We start from the raw sequence: 21009 nt of genomic DNA, 5'->3' as shown, positions 1-21009 counted from the left end.
TCAAGACTACTGAAAGTTCCAGTTTATTTTCCACAAAACACCAAACTGTAACATGGGTTAGATGGGTGCACAGTCTGGGACTCAGTGTAGTGTGTAACAGCATTGCAGCATACAAACCTAATCTAACATTTGGCTGTGTACGCTTAAAAACCATTAAAACCCATAATACGGTCTTCAATATGTTAGTGAAACAAGTCACTGCAGTGATACACAAGGAAACCTGTTAAATACCATAATCACTGAAAAAGATAGCTACAGAAGGAAGATACACAACAGGGGTAAACCTCCACCGTTTATTGCTCGACTTGTACGGTCATTGAATGTGTATAATGCTGCACCAGCTGCTTTTCTACTGTCATTTATTAACCGTGGTGTGAAACGTTGAGTGTGATTCAGCATTTATAGAAGATCTGTACTATTGACAGTAAATCTATTTTAACTTAAGGCACCAAACCCAGAGGCATGAAGTGAAGCAGTTTTGAAAGCACAATCGTTCTCCCTCGTTGTGCAGACAGAAATCACACGTAATATCAAAACTACATTTTTTTTGTGAGTAGTAAAAGGTGTGCAACAGTTTATCCCAGTCTCAATCCTGAACCACGCCTGCATTTGTTCGCCAAAATCACAACTGGTCCCGTCCTGAGTGCAATTTATTTATCGTACAGGTCGAGGGGGTAGTGCTCTTTGTACTGCTGCACGTGCCTCCACATGGCCTCTTTCTGCTTGTCCAGGTTGGGCGTCATCTCCTGGTACACGTCCGTGAACATCAGTTCAGGATTGGGCTTCAGGCGCCTCTCGGCCCTCTCGAACGCCTCCATCACCGTCTTGCGGGACTGCTTCCTCCAGGTCCTCTCATCGTCTTCGCTCCACCAGCCGCGGGCCGTCATGTAATGTCTCAGCCTGGAGATGGGATGGTCCTGCTTGTCCCAGTAGTTCACCTCGTCCACGGAGCGGTAAGCTGAGCTGTCATCACTAGTGCTGTGGTGGCCGATTCTGAAGGAATGAAGATAAATATTTTTCCATAATAAAAACACTTTAGGGCTGAGGCACATTTGCTGATGGCTGCACAAAAAGGATGAATTACTCATGTATTTATCTTTTTTTTTTTTTTTTTAAATGGGTGCAGTTATGTTCTGTAATTACAGGCCCATTGAAATTGTTACCAACCACTGGACTGTGAGAAATGTGTCTGTCTGACACTGGTCCTGCAGTTAAAGGGCTTAAAACATTTTCTACAACCCTTGATAAACAAAAACTCCTCTTTCCTTCCTGAAATAAACTTAGAATTGCAAAATTTTACAATCTGTTCTTTCACTGGTTCTCTAACTTAAGAAACCTCAACTTCTTTCCTTACCTATACTCTAATTCTTTGCTTCTCATAGATGTGATTTCAAGAATTATTTTACTACACTTCAGATGTACCTTTACTCAATGTCAAGGTCAATTTTCAAAGGCAGAGCTTAACCTGCGCAAATGAGTCAAACTCAAAACAAATTCAAATTGATCACAAGAAGTAGCAAAATTGACTACTATTTTGTTATCAGATACATCCTGGTTGTTACTTTCATTGGTGTGGCTATTTATCTGGTTAAAATACTTTAACCAATGAATGAATGCCACACTTAACAAATCAAACCAATCTAACTGTACTTTTCTTTGTCGTACAGCAGCTGACAAACTGTGACAATCTATTTCAACATACTGTGGCTATCTGCTACTTTTACCTTAGAACCAATATTTTATTTATGCAACTTATGGCCAAATTAAGACAGGCAATGAAATTTACACAATTGCCATTCTAAGTTATCTAAAAAAAAAAAGAAGGCATTTTTATCTGACTGATAAAAAGATAAAAAACTATTTAATTAATTTCTGTACAGCCTATTTGCCTACTTCAGACTGTAAAAACCTTCAGTTTGATGCAAAGTAAAAAATGTAGCATTTCCATATCTACAGTTAAGTCCAGAGCCTCATACTGATGTATCAGTGATCTGCTTAGTCGCCAACCACTCAACTAACCTGTAGGTCATCGCCTCGATGAGGAAGGGCTGGTTCTCAGCCACAGCTCTGCAGCGAGCTTCTTTTGTGGCGTTGTACACAGCAAACACATCATTACCATCGACTCGGATGGACAGCATGCCATAACCTGGACCACGAGCAGCTGTTGAAGCAGAGAAAGAATAAAAGGTGTGCTCACAAAAGCTTCGGATCAGATAATACAGAAAACCACATCAAGGCTCCTTACCAATTCCATCTCCCCTGTACTGCTCGTTGGTGGGGGTAGAGATGGCGTAGCCGTTGTTTCGACAGAAGAATATCAGCGGGCACTCGAGGGTGGCAGAGAAGTTGAAGCCAGCATGCGCGTCCCCTTCACTGGCTGCTCCCTCTCCGAAGTAACAGATCACAGCACGGTTCATGTTTTCTCTCTTCATTGCGTATGCAGCTCCAGCCGCTGAACAAAGACATCCAGCATGAGCATATAATTGCATGTGTTTGCTTGTCTTGACAGACTGGAGAAGTTCACACTCAAGTGTACAGCTCACCTTGAGGGATCTGAGTGGCCAGAGGAGAGGAGATGGTGACAAAGTTCAGGTCTTTGGAGCCGTAGTGCACAGGCATCTGCCGACCCTTACCGAGGTCATCGGCATTGGCATAACACTGAGCCATGAACATATCCAGAGGGAAGCCACGGTACATCAACACTCCTGCGGGGACACATAGAAATTGTAAGATATTTCTCATTAGACAAGAAAATCTGAGCGACTGAGTGTCTCAGTGAGTGTCACGAGGGATGATACCAGTGGCGGCTGGTGACTGAAAAAATTAGGGAGGACAGGAGGAACACCAGTCCACGGCCTCATTTTATTTTATAGCACTACTTCTCCCTACTTTATTATATTCAATGAAAATTAAACAGTAAAACAATGTCTTACAAGATTTCTTAAAAACAACATAATTTTATTAAATCTTACTGTTTTCAGATTAACACAGGCCTAATGAAAAAGACAGAGCCATGATCTTGGATGTGGGATGTAAAAAAAAAAAAAAAGCAGGCCAGTGTTCAACACCTGTAAATGCCACAGTGGGGATTTACACCCTCTGATTTAAAAAGGAAAAACAAAAACCATGAAAATCTGTAATTATTAATAACAAAACAAAGTGTTCCACTCAAATTACATACATATTTGGCTTTTACCTCTTAGATATAGCTATGCTTTTACCTGAGCTGATGGCGGAGAAAAAAAAAAAAAGTCCGGTCGTGTCTTTGTTTACCCTCCAGCTGCCCAGGTCACGTAACTGAAAACTATTAACAATCTCTCTGACTGCTTCTCTCTGATATCTCCTAACAGTTTATCCAGAAATCTGCTGATATTTCCTTTCAAATCGATGCCAATATCTCTGAAAACTCCGTATTTCTTGTGCTAGGAGCAGCATAAGCAGCACGGCTGGGAGTGAAAGTTTGGCGCACATAGCAACAGTAACCAAGGGGGGTTGGAGAACTGTCATTGGACCAACCTGCTGTCAATCTTGTGTTCTGATTGCTGATTGGTACAGAAGAGCCTCCTCCGTCATGACATCATTTTACGTGTCTTAGCCAATCACAGGTCAGGATGAAGACATCCTAAATGCATTGAGTCAATGGAAGAAGATCCCGCCCCGAGGCCAGTTAGGGAGGTAAAAATCTTGCCACCTCCGTAGAGCCCCCACCTTCCTGCTCCCTGCTCCTCACACAGCCTGCTCTGTCTCCTGAGCCTGCTGGCGGCGCAGTTGAGCCGTTTTAAGTGGATTTTCTTCCAAAAAACAAACTTTTTTTATGATAAAATACATATATAATATTTTATAAATTATACTGAGATTTGGTAATGATTTATTTCAACCAGTTACTCTTTCTTAAATAAAAAATAAATTTTCCTTTTGCCTCTCAAAAATAGAGGAGGACCAACCTCCTCTGCCTCAATGGACCAGCCTCCTCTGGATGATACAAATGGCTGACAATTAGGCATTAATAAAGACAGAGAAAAGCAGTGATTAAGACAAGACAGGGATAATAAAACAATGGATTAAAACCTAGGACAACTTCCTAAAATGTAGTCTTTTATAGGGATGTCCCGATCCGATATTGATATCGGATTTATGTCCGATATCAGCCAAAAAAACGAATATCGGATTATATCGGACTGCATCTAAAATCTCCGATATAAACGCTCCGATAAAAGCAGTCCATTATTCCGCTCCAGCACTTCTGTCCCATATGAAGAGGTGACTCTCGTTCACACTCCAACACAGTAGGTGGCGTTATGCACCTTAATGTTGGTGCGCAGCCTGCCAGAGAAGAAGAGCGGTTGGCTGCAGCATGCAGAGATCACATGATCACAACAACAACAGCGTGTGTGCGACACACAGACACACACAGACACAGGTGCATGGACAGGTCGCGCTTGCCCGCTAATAAACGGTAAATGCGCTATATTGCTCTAAAGGTCGGTGGTCAGATTCTTCTGGAGGAAGACCAGCTGGTCCACATGTTGTGCCGTGTTACGGTCAGGTTACGGTGCGCTCACACCGGGCGCGAGTAACAGTGCTAAAGCCAGCATTAAATTAACGATGCTAATTTCTGTTAGCCTGTCTATAGCGTTTTACATTATACGTTAGCATTAAGCTAGCGGGTTTTATGCTTAGTTGTGACACTGGCTGTGTGTTTTGAACGTTGTTTCAAACTATGTGGGTTTGATTAAACATCTTTGATGCTTAAATATTGCTGCTTAATATATTGCTTTACTCCTCTTTTTATTTTATGTATGCCATTTTACTGTAAGACAGGCTATATCTTCAATTTGGAGTGACAAATAAAACCTTGAAGCAAGAAGATTTTGCCTTTTGTTTGACATTGATGTACCTACAGTAATTCAATAACAGTTGTAAATAAGGTTTATTTTTTAATATTTCACAGTTCAAAAGTAAGCTCACTACTGTCTGTCCCATAGAAGAACATGACAGCAGCAGGCTGTCAGTCAGCAACAGGAGGACTCTCCTTTGTATTAGAATTTGAAAAATATAAATAATCGTTTTTTTTCACCACCCCTAATATCGGATCAATATCGGTATCGGGCCGATATTGAAGGCTGCAATATCGGTATCGTATCGGAAGTGAAAAAGTGGTATCAGGACATCCCTAGTCTTTTAACGCATTTTGTTTTATTTGATGTAAAGCATGATGAGCTGTATTATATGTATGCTTTTATTTAACCAATCCTTGTATTTTGTTTTTGCAGCTTTGTTATATGACAGGTCCATTTCTTTGTGTATTCCATGTGTTGATTGAATTGAATTAATTGAATACAGAAACAGAAGCAGCATCTACAGGTGATGCTGCTTCTACAGATGTGATCTGCTCATAAGGACTGACTGACACAATTTGACCTATGTGTGTGTTGTTGACATGTCATGTGATTCACTGACTGAAACGGGCTTTGTTTGCTTTAAACCTCACACGTCACCAGACCATGCACCAGCACATCCGTTTAGAATAACTACCTAAGAAGTCTGGACCAGAGATAAAATCACTGATCAACTTCTGATCAGAGCCATCTGAAAACACAGAGCTGCTGCGCTACCGATCATGTACTGCAAAAATGTAGTGATGAAGACATAAAAGTGGAATGTTAAATGTAAGTAAACTTATTTGATGAATATAATATATGGAGAAAACATGGAAAAAGTAATAAAAGGAATTATGTCAAGAAAAATGATCTAAAACAATGTGCTGCTTGATGCTTACCAGCTTCTCTGTATTGACCAAAGACCATGTCACTTGGGTCAAGAGCAGCAGCACTACCGATATGTGTCCCCTCCTCACCATAGTTGGTCATGTAAAAGGAGATACGACCCTGTAGGGAAAATAAATAGAAAATCTTTTACATTGTTCTCACTGCTCTATTGTTGGACAGGGAAATGGCAGAGGAAATGCACCTGTCTCTGAGACTCGTAAAGAATGCGGTCCATCGTGTTCAGCAGAGTCATCTTCTGGTAAAAGTTCAAAACAGTCTCTTTGGAGAGCTAAGTGGGGAAGAAACACACAATACCCATAAATAATAACCCATACACAAACCGTATGTTCAGGGTCACATTTAAATACCAGCAGGTTGACTTTACCTGAGGGTCTTGAGAGGGGTTGATGATATTTCCCGCCCTGTCCATCACCCGATACACTGGGATCCCAGAGATGACATTGGGCTGGATGAACTCAAGGTTATCCACAAACTCAGCAGAGGCTCCAGGGAACTGTGGTTTTTCCAGTGATGAGTCAAAGGGCTGCTGCCGGTGCACGGCCTGAAAGGTTGAATGCAAGCATTATTTATTAACAACATCACTGTGGCAGTGGCAAAGAAAGGCCCTCGCTAAAATTGACACCACAATGGAGGATTCATCTTTCTCCTAATAACAACATCCAAAAGAAAAAAACTCTGCCCCTGCTCTGCCACGTTCATTTAAGATGATTTTTCCATGATGAGTTCACACTTCCCGTTTTAAAGATTTGCAGCAATGTTTGGAATTATCCTGACACTTTACCCCAATCCTACTTCCATTCTTATTCAGTATATTGAACATGGGGAACCATGTCATAACTCTTCAGTGCTAAATATCCAGAGAGTGGGCTATTGATGGAAAACTTTGCAGTCCTCATAGTCTGCTCAGAAAATACAACACTGAATTTCCACTTTGTATGCATGCTGTGTTACAAGCATTTTTATTTTAATGATTCAATGAACTAAGATAAGAGACATTGTGTTAATGAATGATGAATTTAGTTGGCTAAAGACTGTTAGGGTTTTTTGAATTACCACTGTGACACTATTTATTCAAACAAATATGATAGTACAGGGGCTCCAGAAGAACCTTTTCTCTTTTTTATTTTTTTTATTTTAGTAGAGCAAGCAGAAAATTTAGGGGTGCACACCATAAATCAACATTCACATTTCCTGCCTGACACCTGTAATGACAGATACCACACAATTTGAGCAAATTTACTATTTGCATATGCAAGTAGATGAAATATTTACTTGCACACACTTAAATTTTAGGGGCACAAAGGCCCCATTTAGGGGCAGTCTGGAGCCCTGGAGTACAAAATGCAACTGTACAGTGGTACAATTAGTCATTTTTAAAGCCTGGTGGAGTGTGGCAAATGAACACTATATTTACAGTGCACAATTGGTAAACACAACATGATAGTTTTAGGATTCATCCGTGTGCACATCACAGCGTGTTGATGTCTGGGCTGCCCCTCCTCCTCACGCCCCTCTCCTCAACCAATGGGAGCGTGGCTAGCGAACATTAGCCGGCTAGCTACCAAAGCTATAGAGTCGAAACAACAAACGCACACAAAGTCAAGCTGTCAAATATATTTACAAACATATATCTGTTAATTGGCATTTGGACCATTAAGTTTGACTCCGCAAGCTGTGGAGTCTGTGAGTGATAAACGTGAAGTCTTTTCCCACAAGGTTGTCGGCTAAGCTAATTGCCAGCTAACAAACCATCGCGATGACTTGAGCTCCATCACGACCATGAAGTTAGTTTCTACTTTGTCAGGCAAAAAAAAAAAGGTGTAGGGAATTTAAAAATACGAGGCGACAGATAAAATTACGTGTTTTCGTGTATCCTCTCTGACAGCATCGGTAACAGGTGCAGCAAGAGGAGTATCGGTGGATCACTATGGCCACTACACATTTCCTTGTGACTAACGAACTGAAAGCCAGCTTCATCGGCTGCTACAGCGACCTTTCCTGATGTTTAGCTAACGTTAGCCACTAGCACAACAACACCTGGCCTCAATACCACACATGTGGACTCACGCTGACTCTGAAGGCTCGGTGCTGGAGCAGCCTGGATGCCCTCAGCCTCGCCATCTGACGCACGGCTTGGTAGCACACTCCATACATTTTGTTCATGCTGCTCACAGCCGCCATCTGCACCGTCCTCTTCCGTCCTTGTTCAACCGCTCTGTCTGTCGGCCTCTCACAGAAACTACTACACTTACAGAGAGTGTAGGAGAGATGAGCGACAGGACGAGTCCGATTACAACTGTTTTATCCCCTCTCAGTTGAAAGCACGTCTCCTTCTGCCCCACAGCCACAAACTCTGCAGGTCTGACGATCAGTAACCCCGACTTCCTGTCAAACCTTCAAAATAAAAGCGCCATGTTCAAAATTGACACACATTCAATTTCCTATACATTAAAAGTACAATGTACAGCTAATGCAATTAAATGCAATATGCTGAACACATTCTCCCCAGCCTTCAGTTAGAATAAATTGATAATAAATAAGCACGAGAATAATTCCACAAGTATCCTATTAAATAAATAAATAACCATTGCAATAAAAAAAACAGCCTCCAAAATGACCATGGGATTGAATTATCACTGTCTATACCATCTAAAAAAATGTTTTAACTATACAGTAGGCTATCATGCTCTTTCTTATAGGCTCTTATATTTATTATCCAAGCTCCTGGTTGGTGTGGTGTGTGTAAGTGTAGATGTTGTCTGATGTACTGACTATTTACTGTGTGCAGTCATGCAGGCTACATGTATCACGACAACCTGCTGCTCATAACTAATTGCCCCTTGTGGGATTAATAGTTTGAATTGAATAAACACTATAACATATTATGATTCTGGTGAAAGAGGATTTATTACTGACTCTTGTATTAGGCAACATTAGACAGTGTGGCTAGAAATTAGGTGCTGAACAGAACACGTATTTATTGTGCCTCAAAAGTCTTTGCTCTTAATTTGAAGGAAATCTCTACTAGTGCAGTTTGAGGAAGACTTAAACAAGGAAGCATTTTTTTAATCTGTCTGTTTTCCATGCACCTGACAACCTGTTCCTCATTGTTTTATCACTTAAAGACACATTCATGTGATGAGCTCGAGTAACCTGAAACCAAGGTTATAAAAACAAAAACACCCTGATCCTGAATACCTCCAGTTGGTCCTTAGTAAATTGGACTGCACACTATTGGACCCCGTTTTACCAATTTGCCCTTCTTACTGCCTCCAGTGTTTGTAGGCTACTTTTAAAAAACAAATCCTCTCTTTCCTCTGTTATTTAGACCGCTTTGTGGGTGATGATATCATTAAAAACGTGGATAGAGTTTAAAAAAAATAAACGTCCAAATCATAAGAAAGAAAGAAAGAATTCGTCAAATCAGCGCGTCTGGCTTTGGCTAACACTTCCGGTTACCACTTTCAAAATATAACGCCCAAACAGGAGACATCATGTAATTTGTTCTCCAGAGGTCCCAGTTAGAAAGGGTGAGGGTTTATGACTCCACGTTTCCCATCGACACACACAATACAGCTAGGCTATTTAAACCGATCGGTAAAATGATTTACCGATCATCATTTATCAGCTCTACCTCTTCGACCCTGTGTCACCAGTAAGGGGCCAAAACAGATGACATCATCAACCCGCGACAGACTCCACTAGTTCTCCGCATTCTCTGTGGTGGCATCACGATGGAGGTGTGCGGCTCCCCAAGTGTTTCTCTCAGAGAGTTTTGTTGTGAGCAGAGTTCACTCTCTCGACCTGACGGCTCAGCCTCCTTCACCCAAGGTAATAACGACCCGCGGAGATAATTATGTCCCGCAGTCGGGTTGTAAAGAGTAGGATACTCGGTCGGTCTACTTCCTACCGCGACCATGTAAGTTAGCTCACCGCTTTTATTAGCCCTGAACCCAGCCTGTGAAAACTGACCGTAATTATGGAAGCAACTAAAAGATATTTCACATCTTTCACATTGTCTGATTTATGAAGCCTTTATTTTATTAGCCAAAAGAATAGTAAAGTTGAGGTCTGTAACAAATAGTAATGTTAGCTATATGATGATCTTACTGCACATTGTATCCTGCCACAATATTAACCAGAACAACTACACAATGGATTTTTAATGGGGAGTTGTCGTTCTGCAGAGATCAGGGGTTGACTTCACAACATATTGTCAAGTAGTCTGTACAAATAGGTCGATGCTGATTGTCCTAGAAGTAATAACAGTTTCTTCCTAGCAAAACATTTTGAACAGCCTCTGAAGTGCTGGCTCCTGTTTGTGTCGTATAATCTCAGAAAGCAGAGTGATGAGTGAATGTGACTGAAGAAGATCTCCGGCTATCTGTTTTTGAACCAATGCTATTGTTGACTGTCTCTGTGCTTCAGTGGTTTGATGCTGCAGCTGCAGTGGACGCTTCAGTTGTGTGCAGGGGTAAAACACAACTGAACCCAACAACAACAACCCCCTAATCATTTTTATTTTCATCCAAAGGAGACACTAGTGTGTTGGCTGCAGTCTACGGACCAGCTGAGGTGAAGGTCAGCAAGGAGATCTATGACCGGGCGACACTGGAGGTGTTGATACAGCCCAAAGTGGGACTGCCAAGTAAGTTGTTATCAAAGGAGGAAAATGATTTTATATCATGCAGTTCTATTCAATTTGTTGTGAGATGCAGCTGCTGGATGTTGATGTGATGCTGCCTGGGTGATCTAGATCTTCTTGTATGGATATTAATTTATTTTTCAAAAAGTCATGCTTGAAGAGGAGGCAGGATCCTCTAGTTACAATGTAATGTTGACATTAGGACATAATACACGTATGTAATATACATGAGAAACTTAGACAGTTTGAAATAAATGTTCCTCCTACCAGCTTCCCTAAACATAATTAGAAGATCGAGGGCAAACTTCAGGGTTTTATGAGGCTAGCAATACCAGACATGCTATGGACTTTTTGGTAATACTCATTTTACAAGGACCATTGTCCACTTCTCCTGCTCACCAGCTGCTGTACCAGCTCCGGCCACAGGGTGGACTCAGCGAGTCAGTGGGTTTTCTGTCTGACTCCAGTGTGTGCACCAACATTTTTTATTTTATTTTCCAGGTGTCAGGGAGCGAGCACAGGAGCAGTGTGTCCGAGAAACCTGTGAGGCGTCTCTGCTCATGTCACTTCACCCTCGCTCCTCCCTCACTCTCGTTCTCCAGGTGTTGCATGACGATGGTTCAGTATCCTTCAGTAAAGTCAACTGGTGTCTCATGAGTTAATTTCATAATGATGGTTCCTAATTGTGTTTCTTGTTGAGTGTTCATCCTTAACTCGTCCCCAGTTCTTGTCTTGCTCTCTGAATGCAGCCTGCATGGCTCTCATGGATGCAGGCCTGCCTATGAGTTGCCTGTTCTGTGGAGTGACCTGTGCCATCGACACAGACGGTCAGATCATCACAGACCCCACTGCAGCTCAGGAAAAGGTAAATCTGGCACAAAAACACCCCTTTGCATGAACATAAAATATGCATGAATATATCTCTTGTGTTGAAGTAAAAAAAACAACAATTGATTGCCATATTCATTTATCAAAAAAATGTCCTTTAGTACAAATATACACAATTGTTCATCATACTTCTGGACGTTGTTTCTACTGTTAATTTATTGTAATTACGATGACAATTTGCTGTATAGTCAGTTCTATTTCTAACTGACTAAACAACAAAATACTATGTATGGATTAAAACCATGCACATTGAGTTGCCTTGGTGTGAAATGCGTTATATAAAGAAAGATGCCTTGCCTTGCCTAAAAAATACTAAGAGAACGTCTGTGCCTTATATATCTTGTACTTTCCTCCCTCATTTCAGTTAGAGATCTGAAAGGAGGAGTGGACTAAACCAATGTAGATTTAGGGAGTTGGGGACATTAGAAATTAGAACTTTAAAGGTCCATATTTCACATTTTTCTCGTGTTTAAAGGTAGAGTCTGGAGGTTCTTGCTAAAAAATAAACGCTAGACTTTTACAAATGAAATCTGGCTTAATCATCACCTACTGTATAGGCTTCTAGTCCTGTGTGGTGGTGACTGTGTCTAGCCCCGCTAGCTGCCCCGGATGCTAGCGAGTGCTAGCAGCGGTACTACTGGTACAGCACTGGAGGCTCCCGTTGTCGGTGACAGCCGGATATCGGTCCGCCGCTCCAGCGCTTCCCTCGGACTACTTCCTTTTCTTTGCAGTCCTGACAACTGCTGCTGCTACTGTCGGGGGCAGGAGGCTACACAGTTGAGCCCGAGAGGAGGGACCCAGTTTGACTGCAACGAACAAACCTCCAGACTCTACCTTTAACCAGAAGTGTTGATCCATAACAAGATATGTTTTTACTTTTAAAAACCAAAAATATCCCATTCTATGTTTACATCTCCCCTCTCATGCTTCTCTCTGGAGCTTTAGTAACAACAGGTCAGTGGGCCAATCAGAAGAGAGGAGGCTCAGATTGGCTTTTAAGTGATTCAGTAAAAATAGAGCAGATTTTAGCTAAACACTCGGGGAAACTAAATCCTGCGAGGCTCTGATACTTTCATAGCATTAATATAAAACATACACCTGATGGATAACCAAAAAAGACATTGAAATTACTTTTAATCATCATGATAACAGATTAACTTGGTAAATACAGTGATTGTCATGGAGGAATTTAAATTGAGTGACCTCGCCTTCGAAAAACTTGTGGAATTTCAGTTGTGTACACCTCCTCTCAGTTTTTGTTTTTACTTGTCTGTTTCCACTCTCACCAGGAAAGTCGAGCTTTGATGACCTTTGCTATTGACAGCACAGAACGCAGAGTACTGATGTCGTCAACCAAAGGATCATTTTCAGTAAATGAGGTGAGTAAATAAATGGGTATTTTCTTCTCAGAAACACAGCGTCAGTGAAAAATTCAGGTCCGTGATGTTGCCTAATGTGTGATTTCCAGATCTGTGCAGCAGCTGTGTATTTCATCATACGTATATCTGCCACTACTGTACTGGCTCTGTCAGCAATTTCCTTCAGGACTCATGATGAGATGTTTTTCTGTCTCTGCCTGTAGTGGTATCACAGACCTTTCATATTCTGTCATGTCTCTGATGTTTGCTTTTCGTCTTCTACAGCTGCAGCAGTGTATAGCAGTCAGTCAGAAAGCATCAGAGAAGATCTTTCAGTTCTACAGGGACTCTGTCAGGCGGCGATACTCCAAAACCCTCTGATGAAGAAGCAGCTTTCTTTTTCTAGTCTTTTTTTAAATGGTGCATAAAAATACCGATGTTGTAATAAAATATTCAACAACCACTTTGGGCTACCTTTGCTTAAGTTCAGTTGTCAGAAGCACATTTGAAAAAAAGACCAGAACAAAAAGAGGATAGATCAATGTCAAACAAGTGCATTTATTGGGATTCATTGATTTTTTCCTTCATTTTAATATTCACACATAATACAAGGATGTGAACTGGGAAAGAACCAAATATCTCTTCTAATAAATCTCATTTGCCACAACCTTTGACCTTCATCGACTCACGCCAGTTGTCCACGTCACTGAATCCATTCAGTCGCTATCTGTTACAAGTGACACAAAGTGAGACAAATCTGACCAGACCCTGTTTTATGTCGGCGCAATCAGTCAAAACAATCCACGTAAAATGCTCCGATATAAATCACTAATTGTGGTAACTCAGCTGAAACAACAAAGGGTCGTTTTTTTCTTCATTGGCGTAAATGTCCAGTGGAGACAGAGGGTGGTTCAGGATTGTCAGGACTGTACGACGCTGCGCGTGGACGCAGTCAGTGCAGCTGTACCACAGCACATCAACAGTGATAGCAGACAAGGGTCAGACACTGAGATATCACAGGTGTGTCTACATACATGTCACTTACAGTGATCAATATCTATCAGCTCAGTCGTGATACAACACTGGGTTTGCAGAAAACAAAGTCATGATTCAAACAGTTTGTAGTTTAGCTGTGGACTCTATAAAAACTATACATAGAAAATGTCGACTTTTTTCCTTACAGCCATTTTTTAAAAACCTTTGTTTGGAGTTCCCTTATTCACTTTTTTTTAATTAATGGCACATTTAAGCTCAAACCAATATGGCCAGAGTTTATTTTTTCCTCACATAAAAGCTGCTCTTGCTGTGACTCAGGACTCTATAAAGGAAGTGATTGGAGCCCAGAGCGGGTTTTTACAGTCTATGGTTCGTACATGTCAATCTACAAACTCACCATGCAGATCAGACGTCACCCAAATTACCAACTCATGCACCACAAGCCTGAGTGCTCACTTAGTCATATCTTCACTACTCTTTATTTCTTCATTTGCTGATTCAAACAAAGTCTTACCTTGTTGACCCAAGTTTAAATAGCGAACTAAGTTTGTCAAACTGCATGTAGAAACTTCATGAAGGATGATTTTTTTTGGATCATGGAGTAGCAGCCTGGATGCTTCTATTAATGAAATAGCTCATAAAATGATCATCAGAGAGTTTCCTCCATATTTTTGGCACTTTTCCTCACAGGTCTGCACGCTCTATCCATCTGACCATTTCCTATATATGCAGTGTACTGTACAAAGCACTTCCTTAATTTTTAAATCTCAAGCCAGTGTTCACATCACAACCTTGCTTTTCTTTTTTAAGATCTTATATTTATTTTCTTATGGCACATTACTTTTTTTTCTTCTTCTTTTTTTTGTATTTAAACATAAGGTTTCGTGTTCAACTCGTAGCGTAAACAAAGCAGAACCGGTCCTCTCTGCAGCTCTACATGGTGAGTGATGCTGAATGTGAAATCAGGATGGGTTAATTCATGTGCATGTGCAGTGTCTTCCCTGTGGGCCCCTCGCTCCGACCGAAGGCGTAGAGATGAATTATGGGTTCTCTCAAAGAATATCGCTTCTGGCCCCATCATATGTTTTAAAAATAAAGCTCTGGGGCTCTGAAACGGCCCTCAGCGACAGTGCTGGCTCAGACCCTCCAACAGCAAGGTCCATCAGGATTTAGCCACAGCCACGTCCTTGCTGCGACCTTCTCATAAATCTGCAGTCTCCCTTGCCACACACTGCCCCCCCCCCCCCCATCAGTTGAGGCCACATACCCCATCTTTTCTCCCTCTGCTTCTCATTATTCATCTGTTGTTTTGTTACAGTGATATCTACAGTGATAACATCTGCATTTCTTGTCACAGTTTTTTTTTTTTTTTTTCTACATCAGTGATGCTTAACGTGATGATGACGACAGCACAGACTGAGAGAACAGCAGGTAACTTAAGACCACGGGTGACAAAATAAAACAAAACACGTACAGGGTGAATCTTCTACATGGAACGATGCTGAATACCTTTCAAATAGATTTTCTTCACATGCGAGGAACGTCCTCTGAGCTGAATTATGTCCTGATCCAATTAGAGGTGATTTTGATGGATACACCAGCTCTCCTGTCGTATCTTTACTGTCTGTTCTTGGCTTTTCCAGCTCGGTGTAGCTAAATAACATGACTGCAGACGGGGGATTGACGGACAAACACTGTGATTACTTTACACTTGCAGGTGATAGGTTGGCGTACGTGATATTCATGGTCTGTTTCTTCTATGTGCAGTTCCCCTCAGTGAAAGAGTCGCTTTTACGGTGGTTTCCCAGACAGGTAGGAAATCAGCGCGGCGATGGCACAGATGTACGTTATGATTCCGAACACAATGGAGAGCACTGAGAGCCACAGGGCCTGGCGAGACGCTGCATTGGCCCCCTGAAAATCCCCCTGAGCTGATGCCTTGTTGGTCTGAGAAATTGAGTGAAGGAGAGAGAAGGGTGAGATAAGGATTAGAGAGGGTTGGGTGGGGGGTGGGTAGGGCAGCATTTGTCATCATTTGTCAATGTCCTCCCTAACCTACACTTTCCTCTTGCACTCGTTCCAATCACACGCTAAACCCATATTATCTCCCATCTCTGAATCGCACCCGACGTTTGTGCCTCATTCATCATGTTCTCCTCCTTCCTTCCTCTCTCCCTCCAGTCCTTGTCTTTGTCTCTGACCCCTGTTTTAGGTAGCACTCAACAATATTGGAAATCTATCACCTTGGGGCTTCTTGTTATGACTCTAATTAAACCTTAACGAAGGCTATTGATCTGATCAAAAGGCCTTTGCAGCTTGCTGCCAGTTAGCTTTGTAAAAGCATTAATGGGACCCCCCCCCCCCCCCCCCCCCCCCCCCGCACTGCTGGAATGACGCCTATATAAACTATGGGCCTCTGGTGACTAGAGATAGAGGTGTTAGTGTTTTTTTTCATAGTGCCACTGGTAATAGTGACTGATGAGATAGTTTGTGCACTGAAGTTGTCCCTTTGCCCTTAGAGCTGCTCCATATTGTCACCAAATCTGTGATAGAAGAAATTGTTTCAGCTATCGAATTAACACTTTCACATGTGCTATTTCTCTGATTATATCTGCATTAGTAGCTAAGCCCACAGCCTTTGGAGAGACTGGTTTTGGGCAGCTAGCTAGAGAACTGGGAGATGATTATTGACTTTTTATTGATCCTTTCCCCCCATGTCTTGGAGAGGCAAAAAACAAAACAAAACGGGTGTCATTGGAAATACACATTTTATAAGACTGGGATTATGTGATAGTATGGATATGATATACTGTATTTCTTCTTGGTGTATCTTATTCATTATTATTGGTTATCGACAGTATCTATCCCTTTGTTCTGTTTTGACTTCAGTAATGTTTAACATGTGTATGATGACTTCAGCACAGCATTGAAGGCCAGCAACAATAATTATCACTTAAAGAGTGAATCATCTACTTGGAGGATACTGAATAAGTTTCAAGGGAACTGACATCTACACAGATCAGTCATCATGGGGTGTTATTATGTAAATTACAGAGGAAGGACAAAATGATCTGTTACTCAAACTTGTCTCTGTTTTATTTTTGACTGACTTTATTATTATTATTTGGTTAATTTGTGTGGGTTAGAATCTCTCCAGTATGTGTCCAAATTAGTTTGGTGAATGGTTATTCATTGACTCACTGATGGATGTTATCTTGTGTTGCACATCTATTGGAATATATGATTAAAACAAACTTGACTTTCGACAAACAAACAAACAAATCCTGTTTAAAGTTCACAGTTTGTCAACCTGAACAGCCATAATAAAGAGAAGATTAGTCTTTGGCACAGCTGTTATGATGCTTGGGATGAGATGGTTGTGTACTGGAATGGTTAAAACCACACTGTGCATCTTTCAGTATTCCTCCTCTGGACTGTTCAAACTCTTGTGCATAGTAACCCTGGTGTAACGTCCCCCTGTTTCAACTCCAAAGCACTTCTATGATGTCCACAATTGTACAGGACTTAACATAGTGGACCTGTTGTTTGTCCACACACACTGCAGAGGGAAAGACATCACCCTTGGCTGTGAACTGCACTGCCAGGTTATATCTTGTCAGCTCAGGACTCTGTGTTTGTATGGATGTGTATGTGTGTGTGTGTGTGTGTGTGTTTGTGAGTGTTAACCTTCTGTGAAAGGTAGAAGGCAGCGATGCCCAGGGGCCAGAAGCAGCAGAGCATGGAGAAAAAGGCCAGACCCAGGTAGTCCTGAGGGATCATCAGAGGGAAGTTGCTCTCGCTGTCTGTATCACTGAAGTCATCAATGGACGAGTCCTGGGATTCAAACAGAGTTCAGTTGCGTACTGGTTAGAGGCTCTGATGCTGTCTGTTCATGCAGATTATTTTGCTTTGATTTGCTCAAGGTTTGAGATTTCTGTCTCCACACTGATGCAACAGAGATTAATTGAATATGATTTCACAGCCGTTAAAAAGTGCAATAAAAAAAATCAGCCACAGCATTTCTCTCTATGAACACAGTCCCCATCACTGTGGAAAGTCCAAAACGAACATCTATCACATCTCTGGATTAAAGTATAGGTCCATTTGCAACATTGTTTCTCAAAAGACCCTTTATATATTCAGATATTTAAACATTGTAAACATCTCAAATTAAATTCCTTCCAACTTTGTGGGTCATGATTTTAGTGCATGGTGTGTATTACGACTGTGTTTGTTTATCCTATACATGGCAGGATACCACTATACCGATGAGTAACAAACACAATTTCAGTGAAATGTCCCTTTAAACCCGAAGTTTAGTAATTCAAAGTTAGGCACAGATTACAACTCAGTGTAAGAGTTGCATTAAACATACAACATAACACACATCCATCAAATTTGCTTTTTTCACGTTACATCCATGTCGTCCACGACAACTGCTAAACTTGACTGAATGGGGTTAGTGTGGATGTGCTGTAGCTGTGTTGACCGCAGGTGATTCATGACTCACGCATCTTTTTGAAACAGCTGCATATATTCAGTCTGACTTCCTTTCTGGCACTGGCCATGTCATATTGTTACTCTGCTTGTTTTATATCATGTCTAAATGTTTTCCAAAGATGCACATGAGACATTTGCTCCGTACCATGCACACTTATATAAAAACATTCTCTTTCTACATTTATATTGTGTTTGCAAGGTTTTTTATGTCAGTGTGTCAATCACTGCACATGGCTGGTCTGTGGGTCTCTGATGTTAGGACTGATCTGTTGTGTCTTCAGCTACCTTTTATATCAGGACCGATTTGCCATGAGCAGTTTTCGTTGACATGAATCAGTTCTGATGGTGACAACAAACAAGGAACTCTCATACTGAGCCAAAAGTCTGACACTGACACTGTGTTCATGTATAAAGTCCATCTGCCCTGCCCTGGCAGCATGCTGTGTAGTGCTGATCGGCTCCACTGTGAAAATTCATCATAAAGCACTGAAGGAGTTTTGTTGGTCAGTTCGACTCCTGCAACTGAGCATTTGAGGTGAAACAAAGCAAGAAGGGAGAAGTTGTTATGTGGCTCTTCGAGGTCACTGCAAGGTTTTATTCCCACAGGCCTTTGCCTTGGCTTCACTGCACTACAACCAGCATTTAGAATGAGCTAGGGAAAAAAAACTGTTATGCACTGTGTGCTGTTCCTTTGTCCTTGTGGAGCAAACTCTCAAAACCTGAACTGTGCAGCAGCCAACTGCTCTTGGTTTTAATGGTTTGTAATGCTATTGTTTGTCTACTTGATTGTGTTGCTGATGAAAGTAATTATTGTAGAATGGCCTTCAGCCTCTCATTTCACACCAGGTAACTGAAACTTTAATTTATTTTCACCTTGCTTGGAGACTTTTCATAATAATTTTGACTTATTTGTGACATCTACGGTGTATACATCCCCTGAACGTCACATGACCACTGTAAACGGTTTAAAGCTAATTTACATCTCACTCCAGGGTGGGCTTTGCTCAGTGATCTATGAAATAGAACTGGCCTCCTCCATTGCTACTGTAGTGTCATTACCTGCACCTCCACAGGAGAGGAGCTTTATGTAATCTGGCTGTTTGACAGAAAGCATTCAGTTTCTGCCTGCCCTGAAATGCACCGCGCATATGTCTATTTTAAGTTCCTCTTTCATTTCCAGACACTGGACCGAGAATATGAGATTTTCTCTTGCTTTAAAAGTAAATCTCCTCCAATCAACAAGGCAGACGTGGATGAAATGAGCTGATGCGAGGTCATTATTATTCATGTGCAGAGATGAAGCAATTAGTTGTTATTATCAACAACTTTGATAATTTAGTCATTGTTCCAGTCATTTATCAAGCAACAATACCAACCACACTATGATTAAATTGATCCACTGCTCCTCCCTGTTTTATGTCACTGCAAACTAAATGTCTTTGGGTGTGGACTGATGGATAAAGGGGCGGTTCCCTGCAGTCAGGGAAAATTATAGTAATCATGTTAGTCCCATTTACAGTAGCCTATATGTTAATGATCTTTCTCTGTCAGTGTCTGCAGGAAGGAAATGAGTTGCTCTACTTTTCCTAGAAATCACTGTTTGGAAACAGTTTGAAAACTGGATTTTTTTTTTTTTTTTACAATTTACAACACAAACCGTTGTCAGTAAATAACAAAAAAAATCTTTATCAGCATCATGTCTTACGTCAGAGTCAGGGAGCAGGTCGTCCTCATCGTCCATGCTGTAGGACACACTGTGGAAGTCCTGCGTCTCGGCCAGCAGCTTCCTCTCCAGCGTAGAGCCGGGCCGAATGTCCACAAAGGTGGTCTCCAGGTAGTCTTTGCTGAGGAGGGAGTCTGTGTGTCCCCAGATGGGGGCCGGTGGATAAAATGACTCCAGTGTGCGAGGCAAAGAGCAAGGGTCCAGTAGCTGCTGCTGGTGAAGCTCAGGAGGATGTCCACAATAGCTCCTCCATGCTAAGGGAGGGTAGGCCCTGTCCTCTTCACACTTGACCAAGATGCCTTTAAACAGTCCACCTGGTGCCTGTCCGGTCCCGGACCCCAGCCCAGGCCCTGGCGCCCGGCTGTTGTTAGGATTTTCTCCCAGAAGAGGGTGCTCCAGCTCATCGAGATTCTCCATCCCTCTCTTTTAATAGCAACCACACAAGAGGCCACCACATCAACAACCAAATGTAATCTACAAATCGGTCTGCAGTGCGTCTCCCTGAAGAGCGTCCAATGGGCTTATGCAAAGGCAGCTGCTTTGCCGGTTTTAGTGTTTCACTGATAATCCATCTTTAATCCTATTCTTTAATTTTTGTCTTATCAGGGGCCTTAATCTGGAGGCCAGCAACACATGCCAGGTTTATAATAGAGTGAAATATGGTTAACGTGTCAGTGGTGTTTACTGGGAGATGAGCTGCTGAACTTGTCTCAGTGGATTCAGGAATCTCTTCTCCTCACATGTCAGAAGCTATTTGTTTCAGGGCTTGATGGCTCAGGGTTTGCCCCATGTTTCCCATTTCACATGATTGAATGTGTCAGTGTTCATGAATATGCTAATGTTGGCTACTTTCTCTCTCATACAATATGAAAATGTCAATTCTGATGATGGAAGTCCTTGATTAGCCCCAGACAGGCCAATGAAAACAGTGGGCAATGGGATTTCAGTGTGATTGCCCTCAGGAACTCTAAAAAATGTCTCTTGCAATAAAATATTAAGTCTTGATCTAAGCACAGTGTCAAAGTATTAGTCTGAAAGCTTTGGATGTTGATGTTTCCCTCCAACAACTTTGGATGGAAATGAGCAATGACACGTGAGTTGAGGAATGAT

The 21009-nt window shown here is 41.7% G+C and overlaps 3 protein-coding genes across 3 annotated transcripts; 1 reads left to right on the top strand and 2 right to left on the bottom strand.

The window, feature by feature from the left end:
- Positions 1 to 5: 5 nt before the first annotated feature.
- Positions 6 to 8171, bottom strand: bckdha (branched chain keto acid dehydrogenase E1 subunit alpha). Its single transcript, XM_083985537.1, has 8 exons — positions 7857 to 8171; positions 6154 to 6330; positions 5971 to 6057; positions 5780 to 5888; positions 2544 to 2705; positions 2246 to 2452; positions 2020 to 2161; positions 6 to 993 (listed from the first exon to the last, which is right to left on the bottom strand). Exons 1-8 carry the CDS (start codon positions 7968 to 7970, stop codon positions 651 to 653), a joined length of 1341 nt encoding a protein of 446 aa, XP_083841663.1. The 5' UTR covers positions 7971 to 8171; the 3' UTR covers positions 6 to 650.
- A 1325-nt stretch (positions 8172 to 9496) lies between these two features.
- exosc5 (exosome component 5) lies at positions 9497 to 13143 on the top strand. The gene is made up of 6 exons (XM_083984772.1): positions 9497 to 9620; positions 10324 to 10437; positions 10936 to 11057; positions 11159 to 11299; positions 12612 to 12701; positions 12966 to 13143. Exons 1-6 carry the CDS (start codon positions 9524 to 9526, stop codon positions 13059 to 13061), a joined length of 660 nt encoding a protein of 219 aa, XP_083840898.1. The 5' UTR covers positions 9497 to 9523; the 3' UTR covers positions 13062 to 13143.
- Positions 13144 to 15467: 2324 nt separating this feature from the next.
- tmem91 (transmembrane protein 91) lies at positions 15468 to 20316 on the bottom strand (the record flags this gene model as incomplete). Its single annotated transcript, XM_083984947.1, has 3 exons — positions 15468 to 15623; positions 17364 to 17510; positions 19882 to 20316. 3 exons carry the CDS (start codon positions 20314 to 20316, stop codon positions 15468 to 15470), a joined length of 738 nt encoding a protein of 245 aa, XP_083841073.1.
- Positions 20317 to 21009: the final 693 nt, after the last annotated feature.

Source organism: Trachurus trachurus (genome assembly GCF_905171665.1).
Source record: "Trachurus trachurus genome assembly, chromosome: 13".
In the NCBI taxonomy this organism is placed as follows: domain Eukaryota; kingdom Metazoa; phylum Chordata; class Actinopteri; order Carangiformes; family Carangidae; genus Trachurus; species Trachurus trachurus.
The sequence above is the reverse complement of the archived record's forward strand: the minus strand, read 5'-3'. Positions and strand labels throughout refer to the sequence as shown.